This window comes from Vespa crabro, chromosome 7 (assembly GCF_910589235.1).
Source record: "Vespa crabro chromosome 7, iyVesCrab1.2, whole genome shotgun sequence".
In the NCBI taxonomy this organism is placed as follows: Eukaryota; Metazoa; Arthropoda; class Insecta; order Hymenoptera; family Vespidae; genus Vespa; species Vespa crabro.
Genome location: NC_060961.1, coordinates 3,549,491 through 3,566,974, shown reverse-complemented (window position 1 = coordinate 3,566,974; position 17,484 = coordinate 3,549,491). Strand labels below are relative to the sequence as shown.

At 27.8% G+C, this 17,484-nt stretch overlaps 2 protein-coding genes and 1 non-coding gene across 9 annotated transcripts; all 3 read right to left on the bottom strand.

Moving 5' to 3' along the window:
• Nucleotides 1-731: 731 nt before the first annotated feature.
• Nucleotides 732-8,378, bottom strand: LOC124425732 (choline-phosphate cytidylyltransferase A-like). Of its 6 annotated transcripts, none has more exons than XM_046966510.1 (11): nucleotides 7,672-8,378; nucleotides 5,566-5,892; nucleotides 4,466-4,560; nucleotides 4,051-4,204; nucleotides 3,209-3,317; nucleotides 2,891-3,007; nucleotides 2,656-2,807; nucleotides 2,312-2,533; nucleotides 2,033-2,200; nucleotides 1,540-1,661; nucleotides 732-1,436 (listed from the first exon to the last, which is right to left on the bottom strand). In XM_046966510.1, exons 4-11 carry the CDS (start codon nucleotides 4,159-4,161, stop codon nucleotides 1,334-1,336), a joined length of 1,104 nt encoding a protein of 367 aa, XP_046822466.1. In that variant the 5' UTR covers nucleotides 4,162-4,204; nucleotides 4,466-4,560; nucleotides 5,566-5,892; nucleotides 7,672-8,378; the 3' UTR covers nucleotides 732-1,333. The 6 variants fall into 6 exon arrangements, with proteins under 6 accessions (XP_046822466.1, XP_046822470.1, XP_046822464.1 ...); XM_046966514.1 differs by having other exon boundaries at nucleotides 3,209-3,409; nucleotides 7,672-8,377; XM_046966508.1 differs by lacking the exon at nucleotides 4,466-4,560.
• A 1,877-nt stretch (nucleotides 8,379-10,255) lies between these two features.
• On the bottom strand, nucleotides 10,256-17,477 carry LOC124425482 (importin-5). 2 transcript variants are annotated; one of them, XR_006942513.1, is made up of 10 exons: nucleotides 17,326-17,477; nucleotides 16,152-16,301; nucleotides 15,516-15,742; nucleotides 15,344-15,440; nucleotides 14,528-15,093; nucleotides 14,115-14,223; nucleotides 12,047-13,794; nucleotides 11,724-11,943; nucleotides 11,361-11,630; nucleotides 10,256-11,301 (listed from the first exon to the last, which is right to left on the bottom strand). XR_006942513.1 is itself a non-coding variant. In XM_046965854.1 (9 exons), exons 1-9 carry the CDS (start codon nucleotides 17,455-17,457, stop codon nucleotides 11,535-11,537), a joined length of 3,345 nt encoding a protein of 1,114 aa, XP_046821810.1. In that variant the 5' UTR covers nucleotides 17,458-17,477; the 3' UTR covers nucleotides 10,256-11,534. The 2 variants fall into 2 exon arrangements, 1 of the variants encoding a protein (XP_046821810.1); XM_046965854.1 differs by having other exon boundaries at nucleotides 10,256-11,630.
• Nucleotides 15,191-15,319, bottom strand: LOC124425830. The gene has a single exon (XR_006942584.1). It is a non-coding gene; the product is annotated as a small Cajal body-specific RNA 8 (non-coding RNA).
• Nucleotides 17,478-17,484: the final 7 nt, after the last annotated feature.

Sequence of the window (17,484 nt, the reverse complement as noted above, 5' to 3'; positions counted from 1 at the left end):
ACTGAGGCACAGGTGGTATATTACAAGACATGGAAAATCTTTAATGCATGCAATTACATATGTTATTAAAAGATTGAGCATTTCCATTGAACATGGTATGCAAGTATAATGTTTTTGAAAAGCATTAGTTTTGAAAATATTGAACGCAAATATATTTATAAAGAGGCACCTTATAATTTTTTTGTCATAAAAATATGTATTGTATTTAGTTTATGTAAAATCATGTTTTGTTTATTTTCGAAGATGAAATTGTTCATTCTTGTAATAAATGAAATCTTAAAAACCTCACTATAAAAATAACTTTGTTATATATTGCGTTCATTACTTATATACAAAATGTTACCATGATCACTATTTTATATGTTATTCTTCTTAATCTTCTCCTCAGTTTAGAGTATATTTTATAATTTCTTTAATATGTCTGTATATATAAACTATTATATTTTTTATGTATCATTTATTATTATGTGTTTATAATAAATTAGTATATATAATTCAATGTAATTAATATGAATAGGCTCTATAAAACAGTGTTTCTTTCATCCTGGAAGTATTGCTTATCTATTTCTTGCATACTGGTTCATATGTTAATAATAATCATCATTTCTATGGTCAATCATGTTTTGTAAGATTTTTGTATGTGTGTGTATATATATATATATATATATATATATATTTTTTATAGATCACTTCTAGGGTTATGCGTTACTTGCAACAATATAAAATTAATATGTTTTTATAGATGAAATATTTACTCTGTATCTAAGATATCTGTACAATGAGACGTAAGATTATTCTATAATACGTTCTGTACAAAATTGATGATAAAGTAAGAGAAATCGTTATTAGATCAGTTCACAGACCAGTACTTTTTACATATTATTTGTTTAAAAATAAATACTGGAAACAATTTCTTGTTTAGTACATGAAAATATAAATACTAATATCTGTAAAAACATGTAGAAATTTAGAATAAATAAATAATTCATTGCTGTATTAGGAACATAATACAAATAAGTAATACTACAGCAACAACTGAAAACAAAATTATAAATTTGATGTAATAGATATCTTAAATAATCTACATATCTTCTGTAGATTTAAATGTCTATATTCCAACTTGCATAATTCATAATTGTACTAAATTTCCATATAATAACAAATATTTTGCTTTATGTATAGTAATTTTACCATACAAAAATTATGAAGCATAGTGCTATTCTCTGTATAAACAGCTTATGTAGCTGTATGAAAATATGTCTAATGTTAAAAAAAAATAGCACACTAATTTTGGTCGTAATAAGAAGATACATTGCATTTACATAATGATTTATCACTTAGATTGTAAATTTTCTTCCTCATCATCACTGTAATCATCGCTTAGATATTGAGTACTTTGTGAAAATTCGTAGCGCCCAGTCTTTTTTGGTGGGGGACTATAATGCATAATATTTTTTATTACTTTAGGTTTATAAAATACTTATATCTAATAATCTATATTACATGCATTAATTAATTGATTGAAATGTTATAATATACCTTGTTTGATCCTCATCATTATTACTACTGCTACTACCATTTGGACTGCCATCTCTTTTTGGACTTGCTGGAGGTGAAAGTGCTTGCATCAAACGTCCTTTACTTTCATTCCAAATTGTTGACTGCAAAAAAAACAAAAAGTTAAAAGTAGAATTAATCACTCATCTATTTTTCAAGACTAGCATTTGTTTTTCATTGTTCTCTCAATATGTAATGTATACTAATATGATAGAAGTACTATAATAAATACCAAATTTGTTCTGAAATATTTTATTTTATTTTCACATACACAATGGTATGCAACGAAATTTAAATAAGAGATCTTCAAAGGTGTAATTTTTCAAAATCATTATTCATCTAGGAATAAAAGAGAATTCATTTGTATTGTTATATAGAACATTTTTTATTCCTTTTGTGAACATGCTTTATATTGAATTATTAAGATAAAATACAAAATAATTAACAGGATAATTCCTCCATAAATACTACCCACCAATCTTCCTTCCCTTCCAAATAATAAAAGAAATGCATCAATGAAGTCTCGTGATTTTTCCTCCCATTTACTAATCATGTCCATACGCTTTTCACCTATATTTTCCATTACTCGTTTACCCTTATCTTTGAGGTCATCAAATTTATTTTGTAATCGAAATTTCTTTTCCTGAAATGACAATTTTTTTAAAACTATTTTTTCATAGTTTTAGTTCGAAAAACTTGAACAACTAGAATCAGAAACTTCAAAATATATTAATGCTCTTTGTAAATGACTTACATTAAGGAAAGAAACATTCAGTTCTTTGGCACTGTAACCCCGTGCTAAATTTCTTCTTACATAAATATCATAATCTTTAACAATTCTTGCAACAATATCTGATGTAGATACTCCTTCTGTTCTTTGTGTAGCTACAAACATACCTTTAGTTTTTAATGCTGCATAAACGTCTGAACCATCATCTGTCATGTAAGGTATGTCATCATGAGCTACGAAATCGATCTATAAAAACAATTAATTACAACTTTGATATGAATGATAAAGAACATATGTTATACATATATGATTTTTACTTTATACGATTAATAGGGATTTTTTTTTGTAATAAATTAATTTAAACATACTTTATGTTTCTTAATGAAATCATCATCTATTTCCCATGGAGCATCCCTCACTACTTCATCTACGTAGCGACAATGTCTTACTGCATCATATCTTTCAGCATCTGTCATAACAGTTCTTCCTTTTTTGCTATGTGTTAATTCATCATTACAAACTACAAAATAAAAAAGAATGAATAAAGAATTATAATAATTTTTAGATTCTTTAAAAAATTGTAAGCAGAATTGAAAATTTCACCTCCAACGATAAGATATACATTTGGGAATATATTTTTAGCTTGTAGTAATTGTCGAGCATGTCCTTGATGAAAAAGATCATATATACCATCAGCATATACTCTAACTCTTCTGGGTGCTAAAAGATATATCATGTTATAAAATACTGTATAATGATAAAAGTACAACTATGATGATAATGTTTACTTAAAATTGCAACATACAAGTAATATTGGAATTACATAAATATTCTATTTTTTTCATAAATCTTATTTCTCATAACAGTTATCATTGTATTTTTTGAATAGTGAATGAACAATAAATACTCTTATAAACCAACCTTTCCCACTACGTGCCATCCTTAATGTAATTTGAGTATTATAATCACTTGCATCTCTCTCAGCAATTGCTTCTGGATCATCACTGAATGGAGCCTCTTTACAAATTGACTGAAATAAATTTAGATATAATTTCTAATTTATTTCAATGATAATGTAACTTAGAAGCTTTTTAATTTAAAGTAATTCAAATTTGAACATTCCTGAAAATTATAAATTATAGAATTTATTATATTAATATTTTAACTTATATGATTATTGAAAATTCCATACTGTAATTAGATTTTTGTATGCATTCGATTGTTATTATTATATTTTCTATTCTCCCAAGTTATTGTATCTAACAATTCATCATTTTTTAAAACAAATAATTCACATCATTTTACACATTTATCAGACATAAAATATTAGATAAAGTTTATGAATGTTCATGAATGTTTAATCAAAGTTTAAGAAAAATATATTTAAACTTCTACCACTTGTAAAATTTTCTTAGCAGTACAGTACTTGACACTTATTTATGTCAATGTTACGTCATGTTCACAGTGTTATCACTTGATATTGAGTTATATGTTCTCTGTTGACTGAATAAGACATGGTATATGTGATTTTCGTTATAAATAATGTCAGTGGTATTAAGTGTATTCGAGCGCACGTGATATGTGTAAATATATACAAATAGATTATATATTATAAATTGTTAAAATCAATCTATAAATAAAAATCATTTTGTATTTTAACATATGAAATTGATTAAAATCAATGTTATATGTGTACAGAGTATTGTATAATAAACAAAAGCGACATATTTAGCAAAGTGTTATATAAGAAATTTATTACTTACAGGATTAATGGGGGAATTTTCTCTAGAAGAAGACGTACTTTCTCCATTATGATTATTTATATGTGATACAGAGTTCAACATAGTTTCCTCTCTACAGCGCTTCCTTGACATGATTTTATAATAATAAATTTAAACCCATGAAGTGTCCTTTACACTAAAATTAATTAAACATACATCCATGTATAAATTATATATAATATTTTTAAAATGTATATGAATTAATAAGAAATTATAATGATAAAGCCATATTAATTTTAAACTTATTAAGAATAGTAAATGAAAAAAAATCTACTAGTACATGTTACATACAAAGCTGTGTTACATACAAAAATATATGTGTAAATATATATTTAATCTATATAAAACATATATGTATGTTTCTATCTATAATTGAGTTGTTTACATAATGGCATACCTGTGCACACATGCAGGACACTTTATATATTATATTCTGTGCACAAATAAATTCGTACACAAAAAGGAGAGCCATGAATATGTATAGTAACACCACTGGAAAATATATCTAATATGTTGAATTTATTTAAAATTTATATATATACAGTGTTACAACAAATCTTACGTTTTTTCAAATTGAATAATTTTTCTTTTAAGTATAGAAAAAATTTTAGATATAGAAAAATTAGTGTGCTATACGAAGTATGTGAAAAATGAAAAGAAATAAACAATATTTTTTTATTATAATAGGAATACAAAATATAGTATGGGCAATTTAAAATATTTTTTATCAAAAACTTTTATAGAAAATAAATATACTTGACAAAAACTGAAAAGACTTTCTTTATATTTTTTTATCGCTGTAGAAGAAAAATAGAAAAAAAAAAAATATCTTTTAAATTATGCTTCGTATATATAGCACATTAATATCTCTACTTATAATTTCAAAGTTTCTTGTTCTGTTGTACATAGAAATAATTATACCATTTAAAAAAAATGACTGAATAATTTTGCGACCAATTATAAATATACTTATATCTGTTAAATATAGATTTATGAACTACAGGATTATATTTTTTACAAGAACATATATATATAATATTATAAATAATTTCATACAGACATAAACCCATGATGCAAAAGAACAACATAGATTTGCTTTGATGATAGGCTTTACATATCATATAAAACAATTATTCATTTTGCTATAATAAAAAGATTCTATATCAATGAATCAGCATGAATTCTAAAATGACTAAGATGTTATCAAAATATGTTTCTTTTATATTTTCTATTTAGAATAATTTTTAAAGCTATACATATACAATTTTAATGATACAAATATAACGCTTAACTTCAAGGAAAACGAATGAAAATCAAAATCAAACCGTTAGAAATAAAAGAACAATGCAGTAGCAGCACATTGAAAGATAGCTATAATGCTTGCATATTTAACGGTTATGTATTGTATTTTATGATTATCGCATAGAATTTTTTCAATGATCACAATTCAGCCTCGTCAAAAACAACGAAAATTTGTATGTATATAAGTATACTAACCTTTTCACGCCCTAATTTTCCGTCTCGTAATTTCTTGTGTCCGATGAATTTTGACTATGTACGCAAAATTTTTAGAAAACGTGAAATGTTCAAAAACAATTTCTTCGAGTATATTATCAAAAAGGATTGCCACTAATACTTGTTACGTGATTCATCGAAATTTTTGTATTTTTTAATGGAATTTTTGAGTTCCAATTTTATTGTTGCTCCATCATAGATCAACAGCTGACCTAGCAGACGCCAGTAACAACGCTTGTGTAGAAGTATATACATATACAACGAAATATTCGTCGTTTGAGACAGGGGCGGAATAACGGTACTGTGAACCTATAGAGGGGGGGGGGCGGAGTCGTAAAACAAAGTACTGTTTAGCAGATACTCTCTTTCTCTCACTCTATGCAGATATTAGAAACTTGAAATGTTTCAATCCAGATAAAATATTTGTTTATTCATTAATATTAGAATTTACTGATAGAGAAAAAAAAACATAACATAGAAAGAAAGTAACATTTAAAAATATGTGGAGATATTTATACATATAATACATATTTTATATATATATATATATATATATATATAAAATAGATTATCATTAACTACATTGCTCTATGATATCTATAAGATAGTCTTTTTTTTACAACGCAAAACAGACATTTTGTGAAGCGGAGCGTAATGAGTGAAATTACATCCTTGCTTAGGAATGTAGATATCATTTGCCGATGATACAAATGGTGTCACGTGATCGAAAGAGCATATCAAGCCGGCCTGGTTTTATTTAGTCTCAATATTTACTTTCTTTCTTTTTGCTTCTCCTTTTTTCAATTCATAAAAAGTGTATACAATGAAAAAAGTTATTTTCGTGACTGCATTTATATGTTACTTGATGTTCTCGAAGATGAAATTTATTTTTATAATTAATATCATTTGAAATATTTTAATATTATCAAACCAGTGATAAACCATTGCTACTTTGGACATAATAAAAAATAATATGTAGATAAATTAATTGGCAAAAGTAATATTTAAACTTGCACATTAACCACGCCCATATATATGTATGTATGATGTATATATATATATATGCATGTATATATATATATATATATATACACATGCACACGAACACAATACAGGTGCGTTCTTTTTAACAAGATTAACCCTTTTTTCACGAAATCATTGCGCCAACCTATATAATTCTACGTGAAATATCATTTGTTTATGTTCTTTTACATTTTGGCTATGTTGGACATAGGAAAGATTTGATTTTTACTTGAGATCGATTAAAGTTAAAGAATTATGCATAAAATCAACTTTTGAAAACATTATACGTAACATGCATTATCATTGCATTAGATTAAATTATCATTGTTTATTACTAGTTACTAGCTATAAAGAAATATCATAGTTTTATTTAAACTGTTTCGAATTCACCAATGTATGTAACATATTCTAGAATTTATTTTGTAACGAATTCTTTTATTCTATCGACTATAATTTATGCATAATAGTAGCTTATCAATCAATTAGAATATGCTGTTCTTCGAAAGTCGCGTTTTTTTTTTTTTTTTTTTTTTTTTTTTAATTCGAATCAAAATATAACGCTCTAGTTTGGCAAATAATCAGTGCTTTATTTATTAATACACAATGTTATTGTCTTAAACTGACTCCATAGTAATAATAACCTAATTTTCCTATAATCTCAAATTTTGTTGAATACGATTTAAAAAAAGAACAACCCTCATAATTTTTCGTAGGTTATCTAAATATAACATTTATGATTCGCTGATAAAATAAACCGTTATTATTATGAATGCGAGATCGTGTTGATTTGAATATTCCTGGCTTCTTTATCTGGAATTAATCGCAGGAGATCGTATGATTTTTAATTCGAATTGATTTCTATATAATAATAATAGCAAATCATATAATTAAAAAAAATTTTTTTTTTAATCTAAAGTATAAAAATAAAATAGATATCCTTTGATAATAACTGATAAAGTATATTTAATTCGATATTATTTCATTTCGTCAAACACATTTAAAATACGTTTTTTTTTTTTGCGATAAATTTCGATGCCATATGAGAAAAAGGATTTTTCGTATTACCTTTCGAAAGTAGCCGCGAACTTTATCAAGAACTTTGCCACGAACTCTGGTGACGAATATCACCACTTGCGCTTTTGGGGTTTCTATGGGTCGAGCATGCGTTGTTGTATTGAATTAAACTTTTTTACCAGATCAAAGTAAAGTCAAATGTTAATGCGTAAGCACTGTCAAATATCTATTGTCCTTGATAATAATAATTTTCCTTTAAAAATTGTCCGGCGTTATCGACTTTAGCCGAAAAATTTACGATCGCACATAAGAAACTTCATTCGCATACTTCTATCGACTGTCGACGCGTGCTACAGCAACACGATACATTCCGTCTTTCTTTATCTTTTCTCTCGCTTGCTCTTTTGCGGTCGGAGAAGGGAATAACGATGACGTAAGATCGGATGATCGTATACGTCATGAACGTAGAATTCCATGTGCGCTCGTCTACGAATTTAAACGGAAAAGATCATCGCCCGATAAAATCAATTGCTTTATGAATTTCTTATATCTTTCTATTTTTAATATTATCGTCTGTTTGAAGTCTAGATTTCTAATTCATTACGTAGAACGTTTTTTTCTATTATAATTAGATGATAAAGAATGCTAAAAATTAAGTTCTTATTCTCATTCGATCCTTCTTAATGTCATACTGCTTTTCTCTTTTTTTTTTTATCGCTTCTTCACGTAACTCTTTTAATTTATACTTTTGTTATTTTTTATTTCGTTATTATTCAATTAAAAAATATTTTTTATCTTACCGTTCGTTTTTTGTGAAATAAAAAGCATATATATATATATGTGTGTGTATATATATATATATATATATATATGTTATATGTGTGTGTGTGTGTGTGCGTATTTATTCATATTATTTATACATATATTCATCGCTTAAGTGAATATATTAAATAATTAATTAATGTAATTTTATTAATGTGAATATATATATAGCGTGAAGTATTGTGTTGAATTTTGACACCTAAAAAAATTCCACAACCGTGTATCAACTTTTTCTTTTGTTTATATACCTACTAAAAACTTGTATTATTTGCATCATTAATCATTTGTATTATCGACGATTATATAGTATTTTTAAAATTTGAAGAAAGAAGATATTCTCTGTTTTTTTTCTTATATGTTACGAGTATGTATTTATACTTAATAAAAAATATTTAAAATTCCAGTTAATTATATATATATACATGATTAGGTGCTTTTTTATATTTAGTCACAATATAACCTTACGTAATTTTAATTTGGAGAGTTTTTCTTTTTTTTTCCATTTATATCCATCTTTTGCTCGGTACTTTTATGCAGAAATTTGATTGATATATACGCAATTATTATTATATGCGTTTAAAAAATGAGTTCGTTACAAGAATTGTTTTATAGGTACATATATGTGTATGTGTGTGTGTGTAATATTGCACAATTTGATATGATGCCAGCATCAAATCACGAAGTACATATAAGTACTCGTGTTGCACAGTTTATGTTTATGTATATGTATATGTGTATATAAGTACACATTAGAGTCAGATGTTTATAATTGTTTTGAACTGGCCGTGTACCTGCAAAACGATACATCGTAATTCAAAATGACTGTAATAACTTATGCAACGATTGATACAAATTAAAATTTCTTTACAGTATCCGAATATCCGTGTTATATTATTACAAATGTAATTAGAGCTCATATTTTATAAAGTCATTAATTCTTTTTATCATGTAAAATTTTTACGAAGTAGTATGATGAAATGTAAAATAAAATTTTACAATCTATAGAAATACTTATACTTTATATTATTTTAAATAATTTAAATGCAATGCATATATATAGAATCAAAAATAAGATCTAATAACTAATCGTCCGTATTTCATTTTTATTTGGCTCTTTTAAATTTCATTGATATCGCAGATAACGGTAGGGAAAAGAAACGAACGATTATAAAGCTGAAGTTTATTTTTACTTAATAATAACTTTAAAATAATCTCTATATATATACATATACATATATATATATATATATATATATATATATATATATATATACATATATACACATATATATATAATAAGAATTATAGATATATATTTCTTACGTATCCATTTTTTTTATTCCTCTTTTTGTTGTTATGTAACGCATAAGCGGTCTCTTTTATCGTTTTTGATAAATTTTACAATCATTATGCGTTGTATTAAAATCGTGACTTGATCTACGTAAAATCTTGTTTAAGGCAATGCTTGCCATAGATCATTCATATTTATAATCAAATAATTCGACCCTATATACTTGTTAGATATTTATATACTTTGTTGTATTTACACATAAACGTTTGACCATTACCACTATTATTTCGCGCGTTAATAATAAAAAGAATGTCATCGTTTGGAGCGTTTACGTTATAACTACTCACAAATTTCTTCATAGTATATTTTCCATCGCAAATTTTAATGTAATAATACATATTACAGGATTTATAGTATATAAATAAATAGCAACAAGAACAGGGAGTTTAACACTATTTTTCACTCAGTCATTTTTGCATAACGTCTCTGTTCACAATCCTTAGTTTAGTTTCTTTTCTTTTCTTTTTTTTTTTTTTTTTTTTTTTTTAATCTGTAATGAAAGGAAACGTAATGTCTTAACAGTACTATGTTTTGTTAAATTATAAAAAGAAAAAAAAAATAATAATAAAAAAAGAGGAATAAAACACATAAATATGGTCACAGAACCATTAATCGACTATAAAATATACGCAGTGTTGTTACTTAAGTTCCAATTAGTAAACAAAAAAAGGAATATTTTGTTTATATAATCTTTTTAAGTATAGTTTCTTTTTTTCATTGAAATTTAATTTTGTAGTAGATCTAGTTAATTGATCAATAACATAATGTTTCATTCGAAAGGCATTCGTATACAGTTCGATCCAACCTCAACACTGCAATATTATCGATATTATCATTAAATAATATTTACTGTTTATTTAATAATAAAAATATCTAAATCACAATGTCACGACGTTATCTCAAAGCGATGTGTGTTGCTTTCTTCCAGTCTATTTTTATATATTTTAATAAGATGTATCGTTCTGCCGAAAGAACCGGCGTGCAGTTCCAGAACTATAGATGCAATAAAGAAATGTGCGAGATCGCAGTGACAAAAACATCGTATTTCTTATAATTACATTCGCATAACAAAACTGTGTTAGTGTTCGTAAACACTATTTGATTTATAAAGCTACATTTTCCTTTTACAGATTTAACATCACTCAATTCTCAATATTAGAGAATATTCCAAAAATTTTAGTAGCTCTCTATCTGCCTTATTTATGTCTTCTTTTTATATAATATATAATTATAACAGACACAAAAAGATTAGTAAAAGAAGATCCTGTGTATATACATCAGATTAATATCGTTATACAATTATCATGGAAGAGTATTAATAGAAATTTTTTTTTTCTTCAAATTCGTCAGTGCGAGTTCTTTCATAGTTGTGACCTTTACATTAGTATATTTATCACGTATATTAATATACTGCATCGGTCAGCAGTGAATAAAATTATCGACTTAACGATTTGATTTTGCAACAATCCCGAATACTAAAATTGATATCGTTAAAGAATTTGATGATGCTGAAATATACAATCAACAATAAGTAGATTACTAATAATGCGCTAAACAGTTAATATACCTGTCTGTTTGTTGATAATTAGGCTGGAGCGAAAATCCCATAGGTACAATCTAGCTACCTAAAATCTCGGTAATTTTCCCATAATAAGGGTACCTTAACGCGAGTATGGTGTTTTTTTTATTTTTTGTTTTCTTTACACTAAAGTGTTAGAAATTTAACGACGAAAGCAAGGGGCTAATTGGTAGTCTGTACACTGAGTGCCTCACTCAGTGCCTGTTGTTGATCTGTCGTTAAAGCATTTATACATGCTTGGAACACAGATTCGTTGTTCTGAAACAATATTATAATGATGATTATTTTACCTATCTATCTATTTATCAATAAGTAAAATTTTTTGTTATTAATATCAATGTTATTTTGTACCTGAATTTGTCTAACGATATTAAGAATCCTGGCCATAACCGGGTCGTCTGTAGGCACAGCATCTCTGTAAAGGGCTTCAGCAAAGAAACTTATTAATTTAGGTAGATTTGCATTATTTGGTCCTAAAACTACTAAATGATTGGCTTCAATCAAATCACATAAATATCCATAAACATGAGGAGCTTCATCTTCATCCTCTATAACCGGCAGCCAAGACAACCTAAAACGTATTAATAAAGATTATTGCAATTGAAAAATTTTGTATTAGTTCTAATTTGTTTTTCTTTTTTTTTTTTTTTTTATTCATGTAAAATTATATTCACCAGTGTGGAAGAATCTCATCTACGTTAATAGCTGTGTTATTATATTTAAGAATTTTTGTTACTGCTGAAATAGCATTTTCTGTAGGATTAACATTTTCCGGTGATCTAGATTCTGGATCATTGATAACTTCCATTAACCTTGGTAATGCTTCTGCACATGCTTGAGCAAATGCTTCTCCTCCAAACTGTCCTAAAACTCCACAACCATATGCTGCAGCTTGTCTAACTTCAGCAGATTTATCTGACACATATTGAATCATTGGCCGTAAAAAGAATTCTTGATATTTCGCACACTCAGGCCCTCCGAATTCTATTACATCATCAAAAACACACAAAGCCCACTGGTGATCCGACCAAGATCTATCAGGGTTTAATAATTTTACGAAGTGTCCACAAATTTGATCAAAGAATGGGAAAATTTTTGATTTATGTGTAGTAAAAAGAGCGTGTAAAATATCTGCTATTTTACTCAAAGTGTATATATCTTCGTTATCTTCATCTTCAAGTTGTTCTTCGACTACTTCGTCATAATCTTCATCTTTTCGTTTTTCTAATCGAGCTACTGCTCTTTCAAAGTGCTCGTTGAGTAATTTGTCCAAAATACGTGAAAGTTCTGCCATAGGTTGAACACCCAAACAACCATCTCCCAAAGTTTCTATACATTTGGCCAGAGAATATAACAATTCTAACAGTACTACAGATTCTGGTTCTGTGTCGATAGCTTTTAGTAAATCAGGATATATATAAGCCCACATTCCTTGTAAATATTGTGGCCCTTTGATTTTTACACAATCAAGAAGGCATGGTAAACTTGATGCGGCTGCGGTACGAACACCATCGTGAAAATAGAATTTTAACATAGGAACCATAAGTCGCACTACCTCTTCAGCATAATCCGCAAAGCCTTCTTTTAATTGACGTGCATAACAAACCAACATTTCACATGCAGATGCTTTGTCCTCTAGACCAGCAGTTTTAATGCCGAAATTTTGTTGTTCTCCGAGAGAAACGAACTGCCAGTCAAGATCCCCTTCTATACCTTGCATATCTTCATTGTCTAATAATGCAACATCTGGTTTCATTGCCGCAGTACGTAAGACAGGGCCCATTACTAAAGGCAAGTATTGTTCAAATTGTTTTCCAAGTATTCTACAAATACGAACCCAAGCAGAAATTAAATAACTTGTTTGGGGATCATCATCAGGAAGATCTTCCGAGTGTGTTTTTAAGAACATCTCCATTACTTCATTAGCGTCGGCAATGAATTTTTCTGGACCAACAGCCACACCTATGAGACTGACACATTCGATTGTTTTTCCTCTAAGCATTTTGTGTTCTGGTAAAGTTGCATTTTGAACAATATATTTTAGACAAGGCATTAATCTGTCATAATAAGTGACAAATTGCTCTTCGCACGTATCGGCAACAGAAGCAATAGTTGTAACAACTTGTTCCAAAACAAGTTTAGTACCCTTCTCTACTAATTCTTGAAATTTAGCAGTGAGTGTCGATTCAAGTTTTGCCATAATAGCATCAAGATATCGAGTTAGTATATGTTTCGGACAGTCCTCACTAAAATTTACTAATGCAGCTCCTGCATGAGCCTGTACTCTAGGATTTGCATTATCATCCAATACCATAAGTAATCCAGGTATAACTTTATCATGGAATTTTTTTTCAAACGTAGGAGCGAAGTCTGTTGACATTTGTCCTACTGCATTACAAGCTGCATATCTGACACGGGGATGCTAAAAAAAAAAAAAAAAAAAAAAAAGCGATAGAAATCGTATAACGAAAATAATACAAAATATAACTTTTATTATATTTTTGTATGTTTCAACACTATGACTATCTTTGTTTCAAAACAATCAGCTCTCAGAAACTTCAAAATCAAGATTATGAAATTCATGTTATTAAAACAATGACATGAATGCATATATTAACTTTTCCATTATTCTGCCAAGAATGTTACACCATCATTTTAATAATTTTAATGATACTATTAACTTCATTCATGGCTTTTTATTTTCTACAATAAATTAGAATATTCTAAACTAAAACAACTTACAGGGTCTTGCAAGTATTGTATAACACCTTCCATAATTTGTGGCAATATAGCTTCCATTTGTTTGTGGCACCCCTCACCAACAGCAGATATAGCCATGAGAGCTGCATGTCTAAATAAAAAATTTCCATTGTCAATAATTTAATAAATTTAATAAGATAAAAATGTTTGTTCCAATTCTATGATGTTAATTTTTTATTAACATCAACTCTCTTAAAAGGAACATGCAATGAGAGTATCCGAATTCTATCTATCAAAACGATAGATAGAAATACGAGTTATCTCATTGATTACTTTGCCACAGATGTAACGCGATTACTTATATTAAATATATAACCGCTGACTATTCTGTGGCCTTCTTTTAAAGAAGAAATATCAATTGATATTTAAATAAATTTTAGACATTGCTATTTTACCTGTATTTCCAGTCTGTATTACTCAACATCGAAGGGATATTTTGCACTATCTGTGGTAGCATGGTTTTACCGCCTAAACCACATGCTAATCTGTCTAAAGCACTTTCAGCTACTACGTTATTACTGTCATTATCTTCTTCTATAATTTCATCAGAGAAACTCCATTTTTCATCCTCTTCCAAGTCTGTCATCATTTTTAAAACAAAAGGTACTAATGCTGCAATGTATTTTCCGCCAACTTTACGAACCATTGCTGGTGCAGTTTCTGCAAGTGTTACTAAAACTTCGAGAGCTAATTGTCTCCAAGAGTCTTCCATTTCTTCATTTAAAAAAATTTTCATACACATTTCCATGATATTTTCTAATTGATGTCTCAAAAATTTAGGTGTAGACTCAGCTAAATCGATCAATACTTTTAATAAAGAATCATCAGTTTGTTTTTCTACAGACTGAGCAGTTACTTGCACAACTACAGGCAAAAGTTCAGAAAAATGTTTTTGTATGTTTTCTTCTTTATCATGTAAAGTTATGAAAGCTCCTATTGCTCTTACTGCTTGGAATCTAACCTGTATGATCAAAAAATGTATTTAATTTAGTGATGAATACAAAATTTTATTTTGATTAATAAAAATATAAGCAATTATGTAAGGAATTAACACATATGTATGTATGCCCCGTATCTGTCTGTAAATTAAAGCTTCACAAGCTACAGTCATCAGAAGGCAGGTTTTTTTTGGAAGATTTTGTGACGAGAAATTCTGAATTCCTGGTATCTCGTGTATCGATCTTCCAAATTTGTATCAACTAATTATTTACCTCATTATTTGTGGTATCCATGACTGATTGTTGTAGCATTTGTTTAATAAGATCAAGATAATTTGCTTGTTGATTTCCAAAAACACCAGGGACGGATCTGTTACACATATTTTCATTTACTTTAATTTTTGAATTTTAAAATCCAATTTAAAATTTAAAGTAATGAACTTACGTGAACATTCTTAATGCACTTTCCTTTAATGCTGGTAAAGGACTATTTGCACATTGAAATAGGAACTGAAGAAATTCTGGCCATTGATTGTTTCCATCTTCGTCTATTAAATTACGAGCAACTTGAGCTGCAACTTCACATATTTTACGGCGAATTGTTTCTGTTTGTTCATTTTGAACATATAACAAAATTTGCTCTTTCAACTGTACTTGTGCCTCTGGAGGAATCTGAATGAAATTTAATGTTGAAATTTTTATATAAAAATATATAATGTATTATTGATTCTTATTAAATTGAAGACAAAAATTATTTCATACAATGAAAACCAATGACACAAAGAAAATGATTTAGGAGAATGTTAACATTTTTTTAAATTTTAGATTATAAAGTAAAATAAAGTCTTTATTAAGAAAGTTAACTTAAGATAACTATGGATAATATATTTATCATTGGCAATACTTGTTGGCACTAACTTCAAACATAATATATAGTTTGCTTGAAACTATTTTAGTTTGCTTCTTTCATATAATTTGATCAACTAAATTTTTTATGCGTTTATGATTTAAAAAATGGTATTATAGATATGTAAAAAAACAATTATATATAATAACATGCAGATATTTTTATGGTTATAACCTTGGAATAAAAGTCCATAAATTCAGAAGAAAAAAGTCGACGCAGTAGCACTGCAGCCATGGCACGCATCTCTTCTGCAAGGGCAGCATTGCAAATGGATGTCAAAAGAAATGTCACCTTAGTTTCCACTGGAAGATTGTTGTATGCTTTCTAAAATTAATTCATAAACAATTAAATTTTGGCTGTATATTTTGATAAAGCATGATCTGAGTACAACATATAATTTTACATTAGTTACAATAAAAAATTAAATAAGCTTCATAATTAACAATTTAAATGATTACACAAAAATAGTATAATTGTGTTAAACAATACAATGTTATAATATTTTTATAATATAATACAGATCTCTTTTATTCAATACATAATTCCAATGAAAAATACATAGAACTTAAAATAAAGATCGTTTGCCTTTAATGGATAAGGATCGATTGTCGGATCGCACGTGATTGAATTTGGAAATGGAAAAAGGAATGATATGAATCATACCAACGTATACGCATGTGTAAATACTTAATCCAACAAAATCTAAGGGGAGAGGAATTTGGAGGAAGAAAAAATAAATATTAAACTGGACGTATACAGATTTGATTTCATTTAATTTTTCTTATTAATGATTTTTAAATACCGGAACTGGAAATAAGGGTGCATGTGGGAGGGAAAGCACATTGGATGTACGATTGAGCAAAAATTCTATGCCGTTTGGTATGCTATATTTTTATCCACGTCATTAATCATATACATTTAGGAAAATATATATGTAGTTTGATCTTTCGACGTATCCTTTGATTATTTCTGTCATAATCATGTTAAATTATATATTAAAGTGAATAAAAGGATTTACCAAAGCACGCAATGCCGCGCGCGACACCATTTTGGATTTTTATTAACTTATTCCAAACACTTGTTAGCATTCATCTAAGAGGCTGGCGATTCTTATTGATACAAATTTAGACATGTTATTGTTAGATGTAAATGTAATAATGAATTAAGATTTAACAAAAGTGGACATTAAAAAGTTGATAGCGATATGAGAAATCATTCATGCTAAGCTCTGACATGTTGGCAACGTGCTCAAGGGGTAATCAGTGAATCATTATCGAAATTCGTACATTTTTCTTTTTGGAAATATATTTGTTATATGCGTAAATAAAATTGAATACAATATACATACTTCCGCTTGCGTTCGGGCATCGTTATCCGTGCTTAGAAGTGTGTTTAAAAGCTGTTGAAATTGTTCCAGATCTGCCGCCATTGTCGCCGAACGAGTGAACCACCACGCACGCTTACATGACTTGATCGTCATTTGAAAGTGCCAAATCGACTGTTAGAA

Coding starts and splice junctions, on each gene's coding strand:
- LOC124425732 (XM_046966510.1), bottom strand. CDS start 4,161: ATGTCAAGGAAGCGCTGTAGAGAGGAAACTATGTTGAACTCTGTATCA. Junction 3,318..4,050: donor AAAATTCCCCCATTAATCCT/GTAAGTAATAAA, acceptor AATTTATTTCAG/TCAATTTGTAAAGAGGCTCC. Junction 2,201..2,311: donor TGAATGTTTCTTTCCTTAAT/GTAAGTCATTTA, acceptor TTGTCATTTCAG/GAAAAGAAATTTCGATTACA.
- LOC124425482 (XM_046965854.1), bottom strand. CDS start 17,457: ATGACGATCAAGTCATGTAAGCGTGCGTGGTGGTTCACTCGTTCGGCG. Junction 15,441..15,515: donor AGTGCATTAAGAATGTTCAC/GTAAGTTCATTA, acceptor TATGTGTAACAG/ATCCGTCCCTGGTGTTTTTG. Junction 11,944..12,046: donor GATGAGATTCTTCCACACTG/GTGAATATAATT, acceptor AATACGTTTTAG/GTTGTCTTGGCTGCCGGTTA.